This window comes from Etheostoma spectabile, chromosome 17, assembly GCF_008692095.1.
Source record: "Etheostoma spectabile isolate EspeVRDwgs_2016 chromosome 17, UIUC_Espe_1.0, whole genome shotgun sequence".
In the NCBI taxonomy this organism is placed as follows: domain Eukaryota; kingdom Metazoa; phylum Chordata; class Actinopteri; order Perciformes; family Percidae; genus Etheostoma; species Etheostoma spectabile.
In genome coordinates, this window is record NC_045749.1 from 18,314,812 (window position 1) to 18,333,393 (window position 18,582).

The window sequence follows — 18,582 nt, forward strand, 5'->3', positions numbered from 1 at the left end:
GGGGGGGGGGGGGGCCGGGCCGAGCAATTTTCCTATTGTCTGTGTGCCAAATGAAGGTTAGAGAACGGCTGAGAGGCGTGCATTGGCAGGGTACAAAGGTTGGCAGCCTTTTCAGGCAGGAGATGGGCTGGAAAACAAGTGGCATTCAATTTTCAGTGGGCCTCATCCCTGAGAGACAGAGTGGAAGGAACAGAGAGAGAGATTAAACACTATTGTCTGGGGTGCATTTTGCCTTGGAATTTGTTTATGTGTGATGGAGAATGAGCAATTTCTCAAATCTAACTGAGCAGCAAGGGGGCAGTCTTTAGGTGAACTTATTATAAGGAATTATAGCCAAGTATATTTGTGCTTAGAGTATGAAATTGTGTGTTTTCATCACTCCGAATTATATGTGAGAATTAGTGTTTGTGACAGAGAAACTCCCCGTGGGTTGAAAATCGGCACGTAAAGAGACTGAGGACAATTCTTCCTTTAAGATGTTTGATGCATCTCTTAAAGTTTGTATAAACCCCACATATTTGTCCCGGCATCCTGTCAGCTTCAGTTTGTTTTCTACAAAAGATAAATTTCTGGAAAGACAGAGAAAGCTTTATGCTCTTTAGCAGACCTGGGCATTGTACGGCCCCTGGGCCACATCTGGCCCTTCGGTCGGCCCTATACGGCCCGCGTGAGGGCCATAGGAAGTTAGCAATCAAATGTAAATAAGTGTACATCATGCATGGAATACAACTGCATTGCTTTTTATTTTTGTTGTTGCTTTTTTTGTGCGAGCTCATGCAGCTTCTTCTCCTCTGGTTGCAAGTCGCAATCAAAAATAAGTAGAAGAAGAACTGCAATGTGTCAGAGAGACGCGAAATGAGCTCACGAGACGTTAGCATGGATAAGCTGCTATTCCTCAAAAATGCCAGCTCATGGGAAAGAAAGAAAGGCTGATACAGAGCGCTGAGTTCAAAAGGTAAAGCTGTGTACTTAGTTTACGGAGAACAGATTGCTGTGTTAAAGGATTAGGATTTGAATCGCCACCACCACCACTACCACTACTACTCCTACTGCTACTACTACTCCTACTGCTACTACTACTACTACTACTACTACTACTACCACTAAACACGCAGAGGAATACAACTCAACTGATGCAGAGCAGGCACGGACATCTGAAGCTTTGCTAGTTAAACTGCAAAATAGGGTTGGGCGGTTATACGGTAATAGGGAATGCCACAGGGTCTTAAAAATAACAACGTATCAGTTTCAGCACTGTCATTAAAAAAATGCAATGCACTTATATAAGAGACAATGATTAAATACATATACAATACAAACATATACAATACATTTAATTTATTTAATGCCTAAAAATGCTTATGAGTGGTTGTCATTATGTGACAGTGTGGAGGAGAGAGAGAGAGAGAGAGAGAGAGAGAGAGAGCGAGAGAGAGAGAGAGAGAGATGGCAAGTCATGCACCGAGTGACCTGGTCGCAAAGAAGAACACGACTTCTGTAGTTTTTCAGCATTTGAGGTTCCGCTCTAATGAGAAAGGAGAGGTGTTTCAGTATTAGCGTTCGGTATTCAGTTTCTGAACGGTGTCGGCACAAGCCAACAGTTTGGTGACGCTGTCTGAGCCTTACGTCATCCGTTTTAATTAGTCACGATAATACGGTATACCGCGGTAAAATGGGGAGGACTCTACTCTCCAACTCTACTGCAAAAGCAAGGAAGTTGTTTTACTAAGCGTTGCACATCCAGGGATGCAGCAGTCAAGACAAAAACAGTAAGCCATTTTCTGAAGGGGAATTTATTAAAAAGTGTTTGCTGGACTCTGCAGCGCTAATATGCCCAAAGAAAAAAAGAGGCATTTGAGAATGTGCCGCTTTCCAGGCGAACCGTAACGAGAAGGATGAAGGACATGGTGGGAAACCTGGAGCTTCAGCTGCAAAGCAAAGCATCCCATTTCAAACTTTTCTCCATGGCTCTGGACGAAAGCTGTGATGTCGGCGACAGCCCAGTTACTCCTTTTTGTACGTGGGATAACGAAAGACTTTGAGATAACGGAGGATCTGGCAGCAGTGCGGTCAATGAAAGGGATGACGACGATGGGGAGGGATTTGTTCACTGACGTAAGTGACAAAATGGGACTTAAATGGAACAAACGGGCATGTGTTACAACCGATGGTTGTTCGAATCTGACAGGAAAAAATGTCGGACTTTGGAAGCGGATGCAAGATAAAGTGACTGAAGTGAACTCTGAACTGAAATTGGTATTTTTGCATTGTATTCTACATCAGCAGATGTTGTGTAAGTCGGTGCTAAAACTGGGCCATGTTGTTGATGTAACTAAAGCAGTTAACTTCATAATGAATGAACTAGCTTAACACCAAACTGCACAGGAATTACAAAACAGTGACATAATGTTGAGATTTTGTACTATGTCTGCTTCACTTTTTAATATTTTATAAAAAATGTTTTTAAAAAAAACTAATTCTGTAATTAGACTAGAAACAAAATAGTAATAGCACTTTGGAAAGTTAATTGAATGCTGTTCTTTGAAAAATGGCAAAAAACATGCACATTTGGGTCACAATTGCATTTGTGGATGTTGATTAAATTGATTAAATAGTGACATATTGCATTTTGTTCTATGTCTGCTTCACTTTTTTCATGTCCTTATTACAACAGTTGTGCCATTACCTGTTGCAGCTTATCAAAGACCTTACAATTTACTGCTTTTTATAAAGAGATAAATTTAATATTGAGCAGAATTGAGTTTGGCCTATTGGTCCGGCCCTCCATAACAGTCCCCATTTCTCATGTGGCCCCTGGGGAAAATTAATTGCCCACCTCTGCTCTTTAGTATGTTTGTGTGTGTCTCTTAAGCCATATTAAGAGGTAGAATCTTTTACAAGATCAACAGATTTGGTTCCTAAAATGTCACCTGGGAGGACAACTATTTTGGAATGATTTGTAAAGGTCACTGAAAGAAGGGGAATAAATATGAAAATTTTAAAGGTCAGAGGTCTCAAATGTGAGCCAGCGGAGCAGTATTTTATTTAAAGGAAATGGAAATCTGTTTTTTTGGAAAGCTAAAAAGACTTACTTGTAATTCAACATCAACATGCTGATGCCCTTCTTTCACCAGATATCACAAAGTGCCTAGTGTTCCTGTAAATGTTTGCTTTCACACAGTGACCAGCGTAACCTACATAAAGGAATGAGCATGTTGCTCATTTTCTGAATAATACATCCAATCAGATGTAGCTGCTGTAATTGTTCCCTTCTGTTTTTACACTCTGAGATGTCACAAGGTTCAGGGGCGAGGGAGTAAAAAAAGGATGACTGATTGTAACTCACTGAGTAGATAAACAAAAAGCAATCTTCTTGTCCTCCCCCCTGAACTCCTGCTCAGTGAACCCAGCAGAGAACACATCCCGGCTCTTTCTTCTGTCACTGCTGCAGCTCTTTAAGAAAAGGGCAGCCTTCAAGGAGGACATTCACTGTCATTACATTTTGTCAATGGAATTGCAATTTTTGAATTCACTCTCACTCTTTTGTCTGTGCTTTATTATAGAGATGTTATTAAAGATGTCCTTAATGGTGCCTTTGCAACTACCGTGCTCAGTTGTCACGCAGTAGTTCACAGTCATGACATGCATTTTCAGTTTTTTTCAATTATTTTGTATGTGCTGTTGTACTCATTATGAGGTCTACATTCTTTAATAATATACTTAATGTTTAGCATCTTATAGCATTATAGATGTGAATTCTTTAAATAGTTTATTCAGCATTTTAGGAAATATACTTATTCACTGTCTCGCTGAGGATTAGATGAGAAAGTCAATACCACTCTCATTTCTGTCCATTTAGTGCTAAGCTACAGCCAGGAAATTAGCCTAGCTTAGCAAAAAGTGGAAGCAGGGGGAAATCAGCTGCCTGGCTCTCTCACAAGTTAAAAAATACTTCATCACCACCTCTAGAGGTCACAAATCAACAAATTATATAAGTTGTTTAGGTTAGGGTTACACACAGGGTTAAGCACTGTTTCAGCCCGCTTCTGGTCGTTATGCTAAGCTATGCTAATCGTCTCCAAGCTCCAGGTCAATACTTAGACAGATGTAGGAGTGGTGTCGATTTTCTCATCTAGGTCTCCCCAATAAAGCAAATAAGTGTTTCCCAAAATGTTAAACTATTCTTTTAATACATGGCATGTCAAATTAGAACTGTTTGTATATCGACATATATCGATGTTGTATCGATTTCGTGATATGAGACTAGATGTGGTCTTAGATTTTGGATATATTGTACCTTTACCCACTAAGGCATTAAATCATTTCTGAAGAATATTTATCAAAATTCTCATTGTTTAAATAACATTGTGTTAAATCATCAATAGTCAACCATACAGTATCGTCACAATATCAACATCAAGGTATTTGGTCAAGAATATCGTGACATTTGATATTCTCTATATCGCCCAGCCCTATGTCATATATGTATGTACTATTGCGTTTACGTTCTTGTGTCTTGTTTATAGTAGATCATATTTAAGTAACAAAATGTAACATAAATACATAATTTACTGGCTGGTATTTAGTATGAGTTAAGAATATCATATATTCAACTGTACCATTACTGCCACATATGTACCATGTTGCATGACATTGCATTGTACCCTGCAGTATTGTGTTGTGCCGTGTTTTTCCCTATTGTTTTTCATATCATATATCAAATGTTATACCATGTTGGTATCCAAGATAGTTTATGGTATCACATTGTTTCTTGTATAATATGCTATGGTATAACAAAGTGGTCTGTTCTTCTCTATAGCTGTGGCTGCCCAGGCTTGGAGCGGATTTGGGAAGCTGACCTGGAAGCGTGTCACCTGTTCTTGCGTGGCCTCCAGTTGCGGACTCCCAGCTGCAGTGGAGGAGACATCGAAGACCTCTCCACTGCAGCAGTTTATCCTCCAACCCAGCCATGCACCAAAGAAGAAGAAGACTGCGCCATGCTGACTGCATTAGGAGGGCGCTGGTGTCCCGAGGCCAACTTACAGAACTCCGAGTTCACAAAGGTAACGCAACAACGTCTTGTCAACAATGCATTATTCACATTAAGCCTATGCTTTCATACCAGAGTGCACGACAGATTAATGTGTGCAGGCAGACATTGAGTATTGAATTGAATACAAAAGATGCCCTTTTGAGGTTGTCCATTGCTGAAGTCTTACATATTTTCTACATATCACATTATTGCCACTAAAAGGTCAAATGAGAACAGCCTATTTTCAGAATTACTTGCTTTTTCTATTCTTTTTTTTATTTTTTATTGTGTTGTAAAACGTGTACTCACATAAAGTGTTCGTGCTTGGTTAGTCTTACCACTTGACTGAAGAAGACGTTTTAAGTTTGTACATTAACGGTAGGTTTCCACACGACGAAATTTCGGTTCGCTCTTATTGAGATTGAACGGAAACGAAATTCACCCTGATTGGGCGAGATCACAGCAAATCGCAGAGGGGAGCAAAACAAAGTTGACGAAGTTTAACTTTATTCAAGTTTAACTATATTCAGATGAGGACCACTGGAGAACCAATCAGGTCTGCGTGTTTGGGTTTGGAGGCAAGAGTTACCAAAAAAAAGTCTGACTAAGATGGCGGAGGTTATCAGCGCTGTATCATAAAAATGTGTATGTGATTAAAATGTTTCTACATGATCATTGGTACTTTTATCAACACAGATTGTGATTTATCTGACAAACGAACTTAGTCAGGGCACATACACCAATGAATAGACCCCTGTATATGTTAGTTTAAACACTAACTTATCAGTTAGCCGACAGGCTAATTGCTAGCGTGTTCGGACATTGGATTTCATTGTGGCCTGGCCAGGCAGCTAGCTAGGCTAGTTGACGCATTGACGCCTTTAACAACACGGCTTGTTGGGCATATGTCACACAAACTTAAACATGTCAAATACACCACTGTACATGTTTAAACACTCAAAATTACTCAGCTAGCCAACAGGCTAAACGCTAACATGTTCGGACATTGCATTTCATTGTAAGCATAGCAAGGCAGCTAGGCTGCCTGTTGTTTTCGTGACCACACCCCCAAGGTAAAATTTCACTGGCTAAAATTCACGAGGTAATTCGCTGTGTGGAACCTTACCTTTAAATGTCGTCAGAATATACAAGTCTGTCGGCTACAACTAGATGAGCAGCAATCTATTAGAACCTTGGCTTGAAGGTATTTCCAAACGAGGAATATGTTGCCGTTATGAAGGCAACCATTTGGAAAAATTTTGGCTTCCTTGAAAGAGTTTCATTCTACAGTGGGCAAATTTAACAGTCTCTTTCTGCATGATTACATTTGTTTAGTTGGAATGCATGCATGCGTCTGTGTGTGTGTGTGTGTGTGTGTGTGTGTGTGTGTGTGTGTGTGTGTGTGTGCTCTGCATTGGTCTATCCCACAGTGAGTTGAAGTCGACTGCCCCAGGGCAGAGTCCGACTCATTCCCTCCTCACACTTTCCTCCGCCCACGTAGTCCGACAGACTCGTCTGAGACAGGAACAAAGCCAACAGAGCAAGCGTTGATAAAAAATAGCACACTTGCCAGACATATTTTTCTGAGCCTATATCTTTTTAGTTTGGCTTACAGACTGTGATTTATATCACGCTTGTTTTTTTCTTCCAAAAAGTAGTTGATACTTTGAATATTAAGTGTTCTCATTTCAGTCTGGATTTTCCGTGATTTTGGCCATAAGCAAATATTTGTCAATGATCTTTCCCGGTGCTGCAGAATGTCCACTTACATTTATGTATTAAAACTGGAAGCTGTGGATTTTCATTACCATAATTAATTTAATTAATTCACCTACTGTTGCAAGCTCTTAACCTTCTCTCTCAGTCTTGCTCTACGCAACCATAAATATAAACTTTGCATTGATGTCTTCTTTCCCTGCCTGTCCACATTTTACAAACTGCATGGATCCATTTTCTGCTTTCCCTTTGTTTCTCTCTGCTTTCCTTTCTCCTCCTAAAGCCCGGCCCCTCCTAACATTTCTCCAAGAACTAAAAGGTGAGACAGCCAACCATTTCTCTCTTTTGTCTCGACTCCTGTGCACTATTTTTCTGTGTCCTCTAAGCTAGAAACACTGCAGCTCAATGGGGCAAAAATGTTTATCATGTGACAGCAAGTATACCTTTTCATGAGTTTTACAATTTTAGCGTAAATCCTTAAATATTTTTGAACATCAGTGCTGCTCAATTTATAATTTTTCTTTGGAAATGAGTCACAATTTTGCTTTCGAATTCATTTGCACAAAATATAATAAAAAGAATATGTAATTCTCCGGTCACAGATTGCAAAGAAACAACCCAGCTGTACTGTAAATGCTCTTTGAAACGTTTTACATGGCAATGCATTGACAAGCACCTTGTTATCTTTTATAGAAAAAAAAAAAGAGATGGATAGCAGCAAATTAAGTGGGAAGTTTTTGTCCTGCAGCTCTGGATTTTTATCTTTGGAGAAGCAAACACTACAAAAAAAAGAATTATTATATTTCAACTATTTAGTATCTTCCAGCATATGTTAAGTAAAGTCTGTACTTTTCAGTAAAAGTAAGGGTTTTCATCAACAGACTGCACATGTTGGATGCCGGAAAATCTTTGCAATCTGTAGCTAGAAAACTGCATGTGACAGGTTATATGTGCTGTGAGATGGATGTAATTGGAGAGAGCAAAAACAATCCAGTTCGTCTGACTGCTTCAAAATAGTAAAGTTTAAACTATCTGACCTCAGATACAGTATGAAGAGTTATGTTAGCAGGAGAGCAAAGCGATGAGGGCATGTGTTACACAATTTTTCATTAAAAAAAAAAAAATTAAAACTTGGCTGGATTATTATTTGTTTTTACTCTGCCTTCTTATGTACTTACCCTAAAGCCACAAACAATATGTTAGCCTCCAATAGGTACAGTAATTGCCTCCTTCTTTAAGAGAAGAATGTATACCTACTAACAAAGGAAACCTGCCGTACAGCCAGTTAATCTATTTTCTCCTTGTCAGTTTTGGTGATGAATAATTACAACCTCTTCTAATTATGATGATGCTGCACACATACAGTACACAGCCAACATAATTGCATTTTCAATAATTCATGAGCCGGTTTATGACTGTGTGGCCTCAACAAATGTTTCCCCTTTGTTGCAGAAATTGGAGGAGTTTTTGTTCTGCATGGAGGATAATCACCCCGAGGTTGGTAATGCTAACACTGTCACTGTATACTGGAATGTTATCAGTGTAATCAAAGTGTCAGTTGCATTGACGCTGGGCTTACTGAAACAGAGAAGAATCCATTAGTCAACCTTAACTTAAACATGACCTCAGCCACCTTTCTGACGGTCGGATCGATACTGATCTACATGAGAAGCGTTGCTTGGGGTCGCTGACTGTCTGAGTGTGTACAAGACCTTTGTTATATGGGGGGTGGGGGGGTTGCTGAGCATGTATTCTTTCAGCATCTCTCTGCTTTAAATTCATACATTTATATTCATTCACAGCTTCATTTTAAGGATTTTTCCAATACAGGATTTCAAACCATATTGTGATTTAGCCCCTTAAACTCATCACCTTGGCACTGCCAAGGTGCTCTTGAGCAAGGCACCGAACCCCCAACTGCTCGGGGGGCCTTTCAATGGGCAGCCCCCTCACTCTGACGTCTCTCCATTTAGTGCATATATAGGTACTGAGCATGTGTGTGTAATTCAGGCCTGTGTGTAATGTGTGTAATAACAACAGAGTGTAAATTGTAATTTCCCCTTGTGGGATTAATAAAGTGTACATTATTACATTATTATTATTATCAAAACTTAAACAGAATTATTTCCATTTCTAAGAGCATGAGTCATGTCCGGCACGGCAGGTTGTCAAATTTTCCCCAAATTTTGAAGCAATGTGCATGAGGCTGCGGTAGAGCAGTCGCCTGCCAATCCGAAGGTTGGCGGTGTGATCCCTGGCCCTGCAGTCCCATGTCAAAGTGTTTATCTGATGTGCAGGCACCTTGTACGGCAATGATTCCTGTACTGTGTGAAAGTGCTTTGAGTAGTCGTTAAGACTACATAAATAGAGTCCATTTACATCATATACATCAAGATTTTTCAGCCAGATGGTGTGTGGAGCTTAATCAGCTTGTTAGCTACAGTACAGCGCATACAATTTGCTTGCGAAAACCACCAAAATCGATGATTTCGGCTAGAAATAAGTAGGTTGCTCTTGTCTACCGCTGTCTGAAATCAAGGACCCATTGTTTAAAAAAAAAAAGAAATACCAATAATTTTGATGGTCAATCTACCATTGTTATTATAAACTGCTCATGTGAGAATATAAAACTTGCCAGGCTTAGCAACTGTTACTAAGGTTGGAAGGGTCAGTTTTACCTCATGCACAAGGTGTATAGGACAGTGAATACAGGGTTCGTACACCTTTTCCAAGGTTAAATTCTAGCACTTTTCAAGCACTTTCAAGGTCCATTTTAAAGCTTTTTATCAGCAACTTACACCACCGTAAATTGCACATCAATACATAGTCAAAATTATTATTTAGTGTTTTGTCACATTAAAAAACATAATGCTATAAACAGCCAAAATTGTGTTTTGTAATAGCAGAAGTATCAGATATTTAAGCAAAACAGCTCAGTAGCTCCAGTCTTTGCCGGGATGCAGGGCCGACACAACGCAGCAGACTCGTTGTGACAGACCGTGGTAAAGTTGGTTTTATATTGGCCGTTGGTTATTAGACCCATTCGAAAAATCTATTATGGAGTTTGACCTTCCAATAGAAAAGCAACTTTACCACGGTCTGCGACAGCTCGCTCCACAGATAGCAACAGACACTGTTTTTGATGTGATTCATCATAATATTTTGATTGAACGGGTTGCAAAAATCAAATAAAAATTCAAGCATTTTCAAGGATTTCAAGCACCCGTACGAACCCCGTGGCTTGTATTTGTGAACTATGCAACTTTAAATCACATTGAATTATTGAAAACCTAGTTGACATAAAATGCCTCAATCCCAATGAAGTATGATGCATGACTCAGTCAAATGATATGATGGCTCCTGAATGGTATTGGTATCTTTGTCGTGATATATAGCCCTTTGGGGGAGCTGGATTCTCTGCCTCGCAGAGTGTCTGACCTCTTTCTCCTTTCCATAATGACTTTAAGTAAATGATTTCCACTTAGCCGCTGCCAAGACGCTGCCCTGCTGCCACAATGTAGATTGATCGGTGTGCGTACGTGTGTGCAAGTGTGTGTTTCACCACTACTCTATTTTGTTATAATCTCTACTAATTGTTATTTCATCCTCTCAAGGTCTTTACATCCTCCTCTTCACACTGACCCACAGTACTAAACAAATATACAGACATTATTAAATTGAAATGTTACTGCATACTAATTATTGGCTAACTATAGGCTATATTCATACTCTGTATAGGATAATGTTTTTGCATTGGGTATACATAACAGGTGATTAGGTACAGAACGTATAAAAAGCAATGCATTAGTACATGTCATGTCACTCAAACTGCAACTTTAGAATATTACTACAAACAAAACAAAGCAAATGTTTGATATATTTCCCAAAAATATGAACAATTGTGAATAAGTGTGCATTGTGGGACAGAAGTGTAGACCAACAGCACACTATTAAATTGAAGCAGAGTCCCAATTCCACTTCACACTAAGTGATAACATTTTGTATACTCAAAACTGTCAATATGCGGACTAAAGAATTGTTTATTTTTGAGTGTGCTGTTGACAGTCCCACAATCCATGCAACACTACACACACAGTGTAAATGGGGGTGAGACAGAAATAAAAAGTATTGAATAAAAGTAATCCGTTTTTATAAAAACAAACATTTTGCTTTCTCTTTGTGAAATGTGTCAGTGACATTCTAAAGTCCCACTTTATTGATGTCTAAAGGCGCCAGTATTGTGACATTTCCTGTTAGTACATAACAGTTACGTATGTTGATTTCTTGTATTCCATCGACTCAAACAATGTACTAGAATTGTAATTTCCCCACTGGTGCTCAATAATGAGTATAAATTAATTGATTCAATTAACTAAAATGAAAGAAAGACTAAAAAGAGTTGATACTATATACAATAAGTATCTATTATGGAATTGCAACACGGAAAACAATTGCAGATAGACCTTAAGAAAACAAAAGAGTGTTTTTTAATCTGCATACTTCCTTTAATCATTCATGACTGTCAGTTTGTTTTCCAGTGTGAAAACACCACATCCTCAAAACCTGCTTTGAATCGGTGTGTGTTATAGAACTGGGACGCTGCTACGGACAGTAACACCTCACACTGTCACTGCACATATTTGTAAATTACCTTGTCGACGTTCTCGTAAAGTATTTCTACTGACAAAGCATCTGCGATAACAAAGACGCTAGTTAATCAGACACTAGTTAATTAGCTTTTGAGTTTAAAATGAATTCAGCTACTTTATTGTGTGTACATGCAAATATGACCTTGAGTGTAATACCTGTGCAATATTATTGCTTTGTATTGCAAGCATGGCAAGTGGCGGGCCTAACAGCACCCGTGGGAACACGCACAATTACCTGCTGTCTCTCACTAATTATCGCCTAAATCATCATACCAGTGCATACATGCGCTGAACATTGAATTTCTAAATAATCTGTTCATACTCATGCAGTCTGCTTTGTTCAGTTGTGGACTAAGAACATCATCCCTAATGTGCATCAGGAATCAACACGCCAATACATGCATGCCTAAGATTCAATTATTATTAATTACAAATTGACAAGTTGTTGAAATCTTATTTCCCATGTTCTCGTTTGTCAAAAGCAGATGTAGCAGAGCAAGTCATTTGTGTGGTTTTGATCGCCAGGTGTAAGAATAACATCTTTTGAATAGTTGTTTAAAAGGTTTGTGTATAAAGGGATGTTTTCCACAGCGTCTTTCTGCAAAGTGAGCTTTTGTCTTCTATCCTGTGGTTGTATTGACTTTACGAATGCTGACTGGAGGCTTCAAAGTGTAGAATCAATCAGCTGCACAAACACAGGGCTCTTATCTGCTAAAGAAACTCCTAACCTTGACAAACAAACAGCTCAGTCAATCTATAAGTTGACTGTGTTGGTATAGGAGGACAGGGATGCCAGCATCACATAAGGTGACGCCTGAGGACAGACCTGTGTCAATGGTTGTTTGTTCATTTAAGTCCAAGAAAACATATTTTCTTTAAATCCTTTATCATGTGGGCTACTCTGCCTTTAAGTCTTAGTCAAAGTCCCTAATTGCATCAGGGAGGACTTGTAGCCTACATATCATCGGGCCTCAGGCCAGTTGTTGTTTAAATGTCTTTTGGGCTGTTGCATCATCCGGAGAATAAGCTATTCCAGGAGAGAACCCTGAGACACGACTTTCCAGTGATTGTTTTGACACGTCCGACCTGCAGGGAGTTGATATTTTCTACCTGCAGCGATGAGTCAGATTAGACTTTCTATGTGTTGTTTGACGAGAACACTGGGCCTACGCGCGTGCATGTGTCTATTTGCTTGAAGTGCGTCCTCTTCCGCGTACTCTTGCGCACGCTTGTGAGTGTGTGTGTGTGTTCTCTATGCTTGGTAACTGTGAAGAAACTAGGACACGATGTCTGCAAAGAGGCCTGTTCTAATTATGGCCAGCTCTGCTCTCTGAATGCTCTGCCCTACTGCACTCTGCCCCTCCACCACCACCACCACCACAACATCCCCACCATCTTCCAATACACACTCAGCCTGGCTCGCAGCATCCTCAGGTGATGTCCACATACACCGCCAAATGTTATGCACACCACCCTCCTCCCACCCCCACCCCCTCCGGTGTGCATGCTTTTCCTGGTATGTTGCTTGGCAGTTATTTGTCGGTTGCTGCTGTTCTACCTCTCCCTTTTTATCCGTTGGTTTGGTTATATTGCTCTAGTTTATCTTTATGCTTTGTCTGCACTTTACACTCACACACACACACATCCATCACTCATGCACACTTACACCAGTGACTATACTGACCAACCACACCTCAATAATTATTTAATTTGGTCTAATTTTGTTTAATAAAATGTGTTTTGTAAAATTTGTCATGGTGTGTCACCTTTTAGATGTGGCCTAAGAGCCGAGTCATAGCAAATTGTTAATCTTGTTTTTGTTAGATAGATTTTTGTGTTCATCGCTGTTAAACATCAGAGCCATATATTTGAACCATCAAGTTAAATGCTTTGAGTAGAATAGTACTACTGCCAAACAAGAGGATATAAAGAAAAAAGAAGGTGAACTGAGACTAAGGTAGCACAAATCTGTATGGTTAAATGTTGATCCTTCCGTTCCTTAACCATCATTTAATTCCTTTTTTGTTGCCAGGACGGGTGCAGCGAGGGTGCAGACCTGACAGAGCGCTGCGAGCTGATCAGTGACAGACTGTTGACCTTGGAAGATGAATTGCAGATGGCTATACTGAACCGGGATCAGTCCCTCACCCATATCCTTTCACTGCTCTCTAATTATACATACACATCATGTAAACCAACTGTATGCTATCTGTGTGGGTGTTGTGTCTCTATACATCCATCTTAAGGACCTAGTTTACTCTAGGCCAACTCCAAAAAAGGACACATCCAAACTACCTTTAGGCTGACTGATGTTCTGTGACTTTACCTTTCGAGGAAAAATCAACCCGTCTCATCTGACATTATGGGTCCATTCAGGGAGGAAACTGAAGATAAACTGCGATCAGAGAATTTTTCTTGACAGGCCTGACATACCAACTGGAAAATGAAATGGTAAAAGTCCAAGCGAGGTTATTAGAGGGCGCTTGATGTGGTCTGCCAGTCACCATGGGCTGAGATTAAAGTCAGCTGACGGGGGCAGCGCCTCAGCAGATAGAGGAATGTCACTGTAATGACTCTGCTCCCGTCATATCTTAATGTCCATTCTATGCTGACCCTCCCTTTCCCTCCCCTCCTCCGTCTGCTCACTTCCACTTGTTGGATCCGGCTCGGAGGAAATTACAATATCCATGATAATGACTCAAATGAAACTGTTGAAGCTGATTACAGGTCACAATGCATCATTTTCCGTGCTAATTAGAAAGCTGATTGGAAATAGATTAGTGTGTTTTTCTCGCTCCACTTTTCCCCTCTACACTGTGGGCTCATTAAGACAGATAGAAAAGGCGATGATTCAACACGGGAGATGAAGAAAATGTGCCTTCTAACCTGTTAGGTTATTTTTTTTAATTTTGTGTCATGCTTCATTTCTCTTCTTTGAACACAGGCTGCCAGAAATACTTTCCTAATCTAAAAAAGATATTTATTTCATTTTAGGATCTCTAAAAGCTGTGTTAGTACGTCCTTCACTTTCTTCAAGTGTGGCCTGACTTTTTCACATCTGATTAGAGATTCAAGACCCCCACTGTGCTGTCAGGGGTTAGTACTGACTCCTCCACTGTTTGCATGATATCAGTGCAGCCTGGCAGTCGGAGATAGACAGACTGGCCTGCCTGCTTCTCTCCACCTCGCTGTTGCTGTGTCCTTACATGCCATTCATTTCAGCCTTTTGAAGTCAAGGCACTCATGCAAAAGAGCCAGGGACACTAGAGGACACTAAAGATACAGCTCAATATTGATGTTCCAGACATGGAACAGAAAACTCAACTTGGGATGATGCTACTGTTGCTATAGTGACAGGAAGATCAAACCTCCAGTCTCTAGTGGTCTTAATTGAGTCCCTTCTCTCAAGTCAATGAATCAGTCAATTTTATTCGTCACATGAATTCGTACGAAGTACAATTCCAGTGAAGTGATATCCCATGAGCTCCCTTAACATGCGCATGATTCATCATAAAGCACAATGTGGCCGTCAGATCGGCACACAGAAAAATAGTCACCCGGTTGAATGAACCGGCACTCCAGGATCCAGCCCAGTCTCAGTGACAGAACACAAAAGAACTCCTGACAATCCCCTTAAGGGCAGGCATTCAGCCTCTGATGTAGATATGGAGATGGACTCAGAGATGGTCTTGCTTGTCCACGTAGTCGGGATCATAGCCATAGGTCGTGGTTGTTTCCTCTGATGTTCCTCTGGCTAGCACAGTCAGCAGGAGACTGGTGGGTTGACTTCCCGATCCTCATTAGCAACTCGTAGTCATGAGATGGCTGCAGATATGGTCTTGCTAGCTCAATCGCATCTTCTCCTCCTTTTACTCAGTGTTTACTCCAGTGTTTACATTCAAAAACTTGAGCCAGCTGGCTACCTAGCCTAGGCTAGCAGGGCTGGCAGGAGGTTAGCAGGGCTGGCAGGAAGTTAGCAGAGTTGGCAGGAGGTTAGCAGAGTTGGCAGGAGACTGGCAAGGTTTCCCGATCCTGATGAGCGACTCATGGCCACATGTCATCACCTTCCAAAGTCAACCACATAAAGCTCAACTATTACTTTAAAATAGACAACTCAGCATTTTGGGCAACTGACAGAGAGGTGACTGGAGAGGTCTGCACCTTGGATGGATAACCACGGAGACTGGTATTGCAAAAAAGATCAAAAGATGGGATGGACAAAATGATGTCAATCTCTGTGGTTGGGTTTAAAGGTCTTAAACATGATTCTGAACATCTACCTATTTGGAACATGTTGCCTTAAAAGTGTTGCGAACTGTCTGCAGTATTCATGAAAAGATCTTTAACTGCTGGTTAATTATAAATGATGACAATCTGTGTCCATTCAGACTGTAAAACGAGCCATCAGGCCCCATCTGCCATCAAAGCAATCCCTTTGATTTGCCACTTAAGACGGACACTCACACGATTAATTTGAGATCCTAAACAGGTTAAACAATCCCTGCACTGATGACAGCCTCTATCCCGTTTCATTGATGGTTTATAAATAATTTAGCTGGGCAGTCTGTTTGCTTGGGTCCCCACACTGCCACCAGCCACACAGATGAGATGAGCTCATGCATAGTGAATTGGATGGGGTTAAATTGGGTATGACTTGATGATCTGTCCCAGTAATCCATTTGGTGGCCAAATTGGAGATTGATTATTTCATCAGGTTATGGCTGTCCTCTGCTATTACCATTAACCATTGAGGGCCACAAGTGTCACATTTGCCCTGATAATAGTATGCTGGCATTTCTTTTTATTTACATGTTAATGTGTGACTCTCGGGTTGTATCTGTAGCATTGGATTCTTCCTTGACTCATGCTGCACAGTCATTGGAACAGGAGGTTCAGGAATTAAAAGCCACTTTACAAACCATGCTCGCACAGCTCAAAGAGGAAGAAGAGGAGGAAGAGGAAGTGAACGAGTTACAAGGTGACGACCTTGTGAAAAACGGGACTGATGAAGAAGAAGAAGAGGAAGAAGAAGAAGAGGATGATCAGTACTTCAGTGACAGCTGGGGCATTTGAAATGGATGCTTGTAGTGTTTTATGACCACTCACAGAGCCTGGCTCTCTGAGAGCCTGAACTCAGCTTTGCAATAGGAGTGACCCCATATCCATTTACTGTAAAGCCTCACTCAAAGGGCTACACAACCAGCCTCTGTGGTACTGCTGAAAGTTTCCAGTATAGAGCCTTGGAAAGTCTGTATAACATTGTACCCATGTACAAATAGAAAAATATGTATTGTAATGTAAAATAGAAGACACTTTAAAATTCCTCAAATCTTGCCAGCCTAAGTTAACCAGGTAAAGAGTGCCTTAGGCCACCATGCCGTTATAGTGATTATTTTTTATGTCACGTCTTACTGGTGCTGAGCAATTACGTGATTTTTTTGTTTTGGAATTTTTACTGTAAAACACAGATTTTAGGGGAGTATTTGGTTTCTTGAGATTTTTCAGTTGCTCTGACTTGTTGAGTCTCTGAAGTTATAAATGATCAGCCCTAAAGCAAGACTGTGTAACTTTTGCAGCAACTTGTGAAGTTAGAAGTAAGAGTTAGTGTAATAGTAATCTAGCATTGCCAGACCCTCCTCCACAGCGCTCCTAAAGAGGGTCTGGCAAGGCCCGACAGCATTCCGGGATGGGAAAAACATGCTCTGGTTTATTGCCATTTCTTCACAATCGTATTGGGCGGCACTGTACGGAGCAAAAGGCGCCTCTGCAAAATATCTTCGGGAAGGAACTTGTTTTGGTGGAACATGTGTACGCTGAAAGGTGGTTTGAGTCGTGCAACAGAAAACTCAGATTGGACAGATAGTCTAGCAAGCTGTCTGGATTACCCTGCAGAGATCGGAGGAGCAGTTAACCGTAGTCCTCAGAAATCCACCGGAGCATAAAATTTGAAAATGTGGGAATTTTCGGTTGGCACCGGAGCCATCCCAGAAGTGGAACGTTGTGGTGTTTTGGATATAGACTAGTGTAACAGTAAGAGTCATACAGTGAGTGAACTTAATTAGTAATGTCAGTTACAAAGCGACATCTATCCAGGGTTTGCTAATATTAGCCAACATTAGCCACAGTAAGTTAAAGTAAAAGTTACAGTAAAATCACAAAACCCTTGAGTGAATTGAACTGACCAAAGGTGTGGTGCAAAATGTGTTATTTATTATTTCAAGAGTTACATAGTAGCGCTTTAAAATTAAATGACAAAAACAGAATGATTTACTTTTTTTTTTTTTTTTTTTAAATAGCAAGCATGAAACCACACTGAAGCCTAAAGATCACTAATCGCTCGCCACGTCCATAAACGTGCACATAAACTAAAATGTATGCTTCATTTTTAGGTCAGCTAAGCACTTTTGTGTGTTTTCCGTATGATTGGACTTGAAATCCATGAAATAACTCGTTTGTGGTGCTACAGAATGTGAGCTAACTTGAACACTTTGTTTTCTTTGTGTGCAATATTTAGATGTTTTTCCTCCCGGTGTTTAAGCACATATAAAATAATTGCACCTGCCACTGATTGCGTTATTTTTAATTGTACTTTATGTAAGCTCAGCATCTTTTTCTTCATTCCACTGGGTGTCACTTGACATTTTGCCAGAAATATGTTTTGTACTTATACCCACAAATGCATTTTTTCATTTACTGTGCAGCTTGAACTCGCTGTATTATGCTTTATATTTATTCCGTACGGCATCTCACTAATTACATCATGTACCATTCAACCTAATGTTGTGTCCTGCTGTTTTTATTCCTGTATTGAGTTATAGTCGCTCTGGTTATTTTCCCTCATATAAAATGTGCAGGCATGCTGCCAGGCAAGTGAGGGCAGTGGTGATATGTAGGAGACATCAATACAGTAATAAAGGTCCTCTATTGAGGTCTATAGGGGATACATGGGCCTTCTATTGTTATCTCGCCTCAGCAGCGTTGGTGTGGCTAATTGGGAGGCAGCCTCAGAGAGGACATGAAAATGGGATGACACTGCTTTGTCTCCATCTGATTTTGCCCTGTGTTTTTAGAGCAGGGGGCTGTTGAGGGATGCTTAGAGGCGTGTCTGCAGTCCCACGCTCTCAGCTGTAAACACAGCTGAGTATTCAGGGTTTTTCCAGCAGCACAATGGGCCTTTCTCACATT

The 18,582-nt window shown here is 40.5% G+C and overlaps 1 protein-coding gene across 5 annotated transcripts in view; it reads left to right on the forward strand.

Annotated features, from left to right (window-relative positions):
- Nucleotides 1-18,175, forward strand: part of disc1 (DISC1 scaffold protein) — a 50,358-nt gene extending 32,183 nt beyond the window's left edge. The window contains exons 11-14 of one of the 5 annotated variants that reach the window (XR_004335789.1): nt 4,820-5,063; nt 7,032-7,067; nt 8,201-8,245; nt 13,430-13,547. Coding sequence is in view for 3 of the 5 variants with exons in the window: in XM_032540473.1 (XP_032396364.1) it covers nt 4,820-5,063; nt 8,201-8,245; nt 13,430-13,547; nt 16,271-16,470 (607 nt within the window). In the remaining 2 variants the exon portion in view is untranslated. Of the gene's footprint in view, nt 1-4,819; nt 5,064-7,031; nt 7,068-8,200; nt 8,246-10,941; nt 12,265-13,429; nt 13,548-16,270 lie in introns of those variants that run through there. The other 4 variants (XR_004335790.1, XM_032540473.1, XM_032540475.1 and 1 more) reach the window with 4 other exon arrangements.
- Nucleotides 18,176-18,582: the final 407 nt, after the last annotated feature.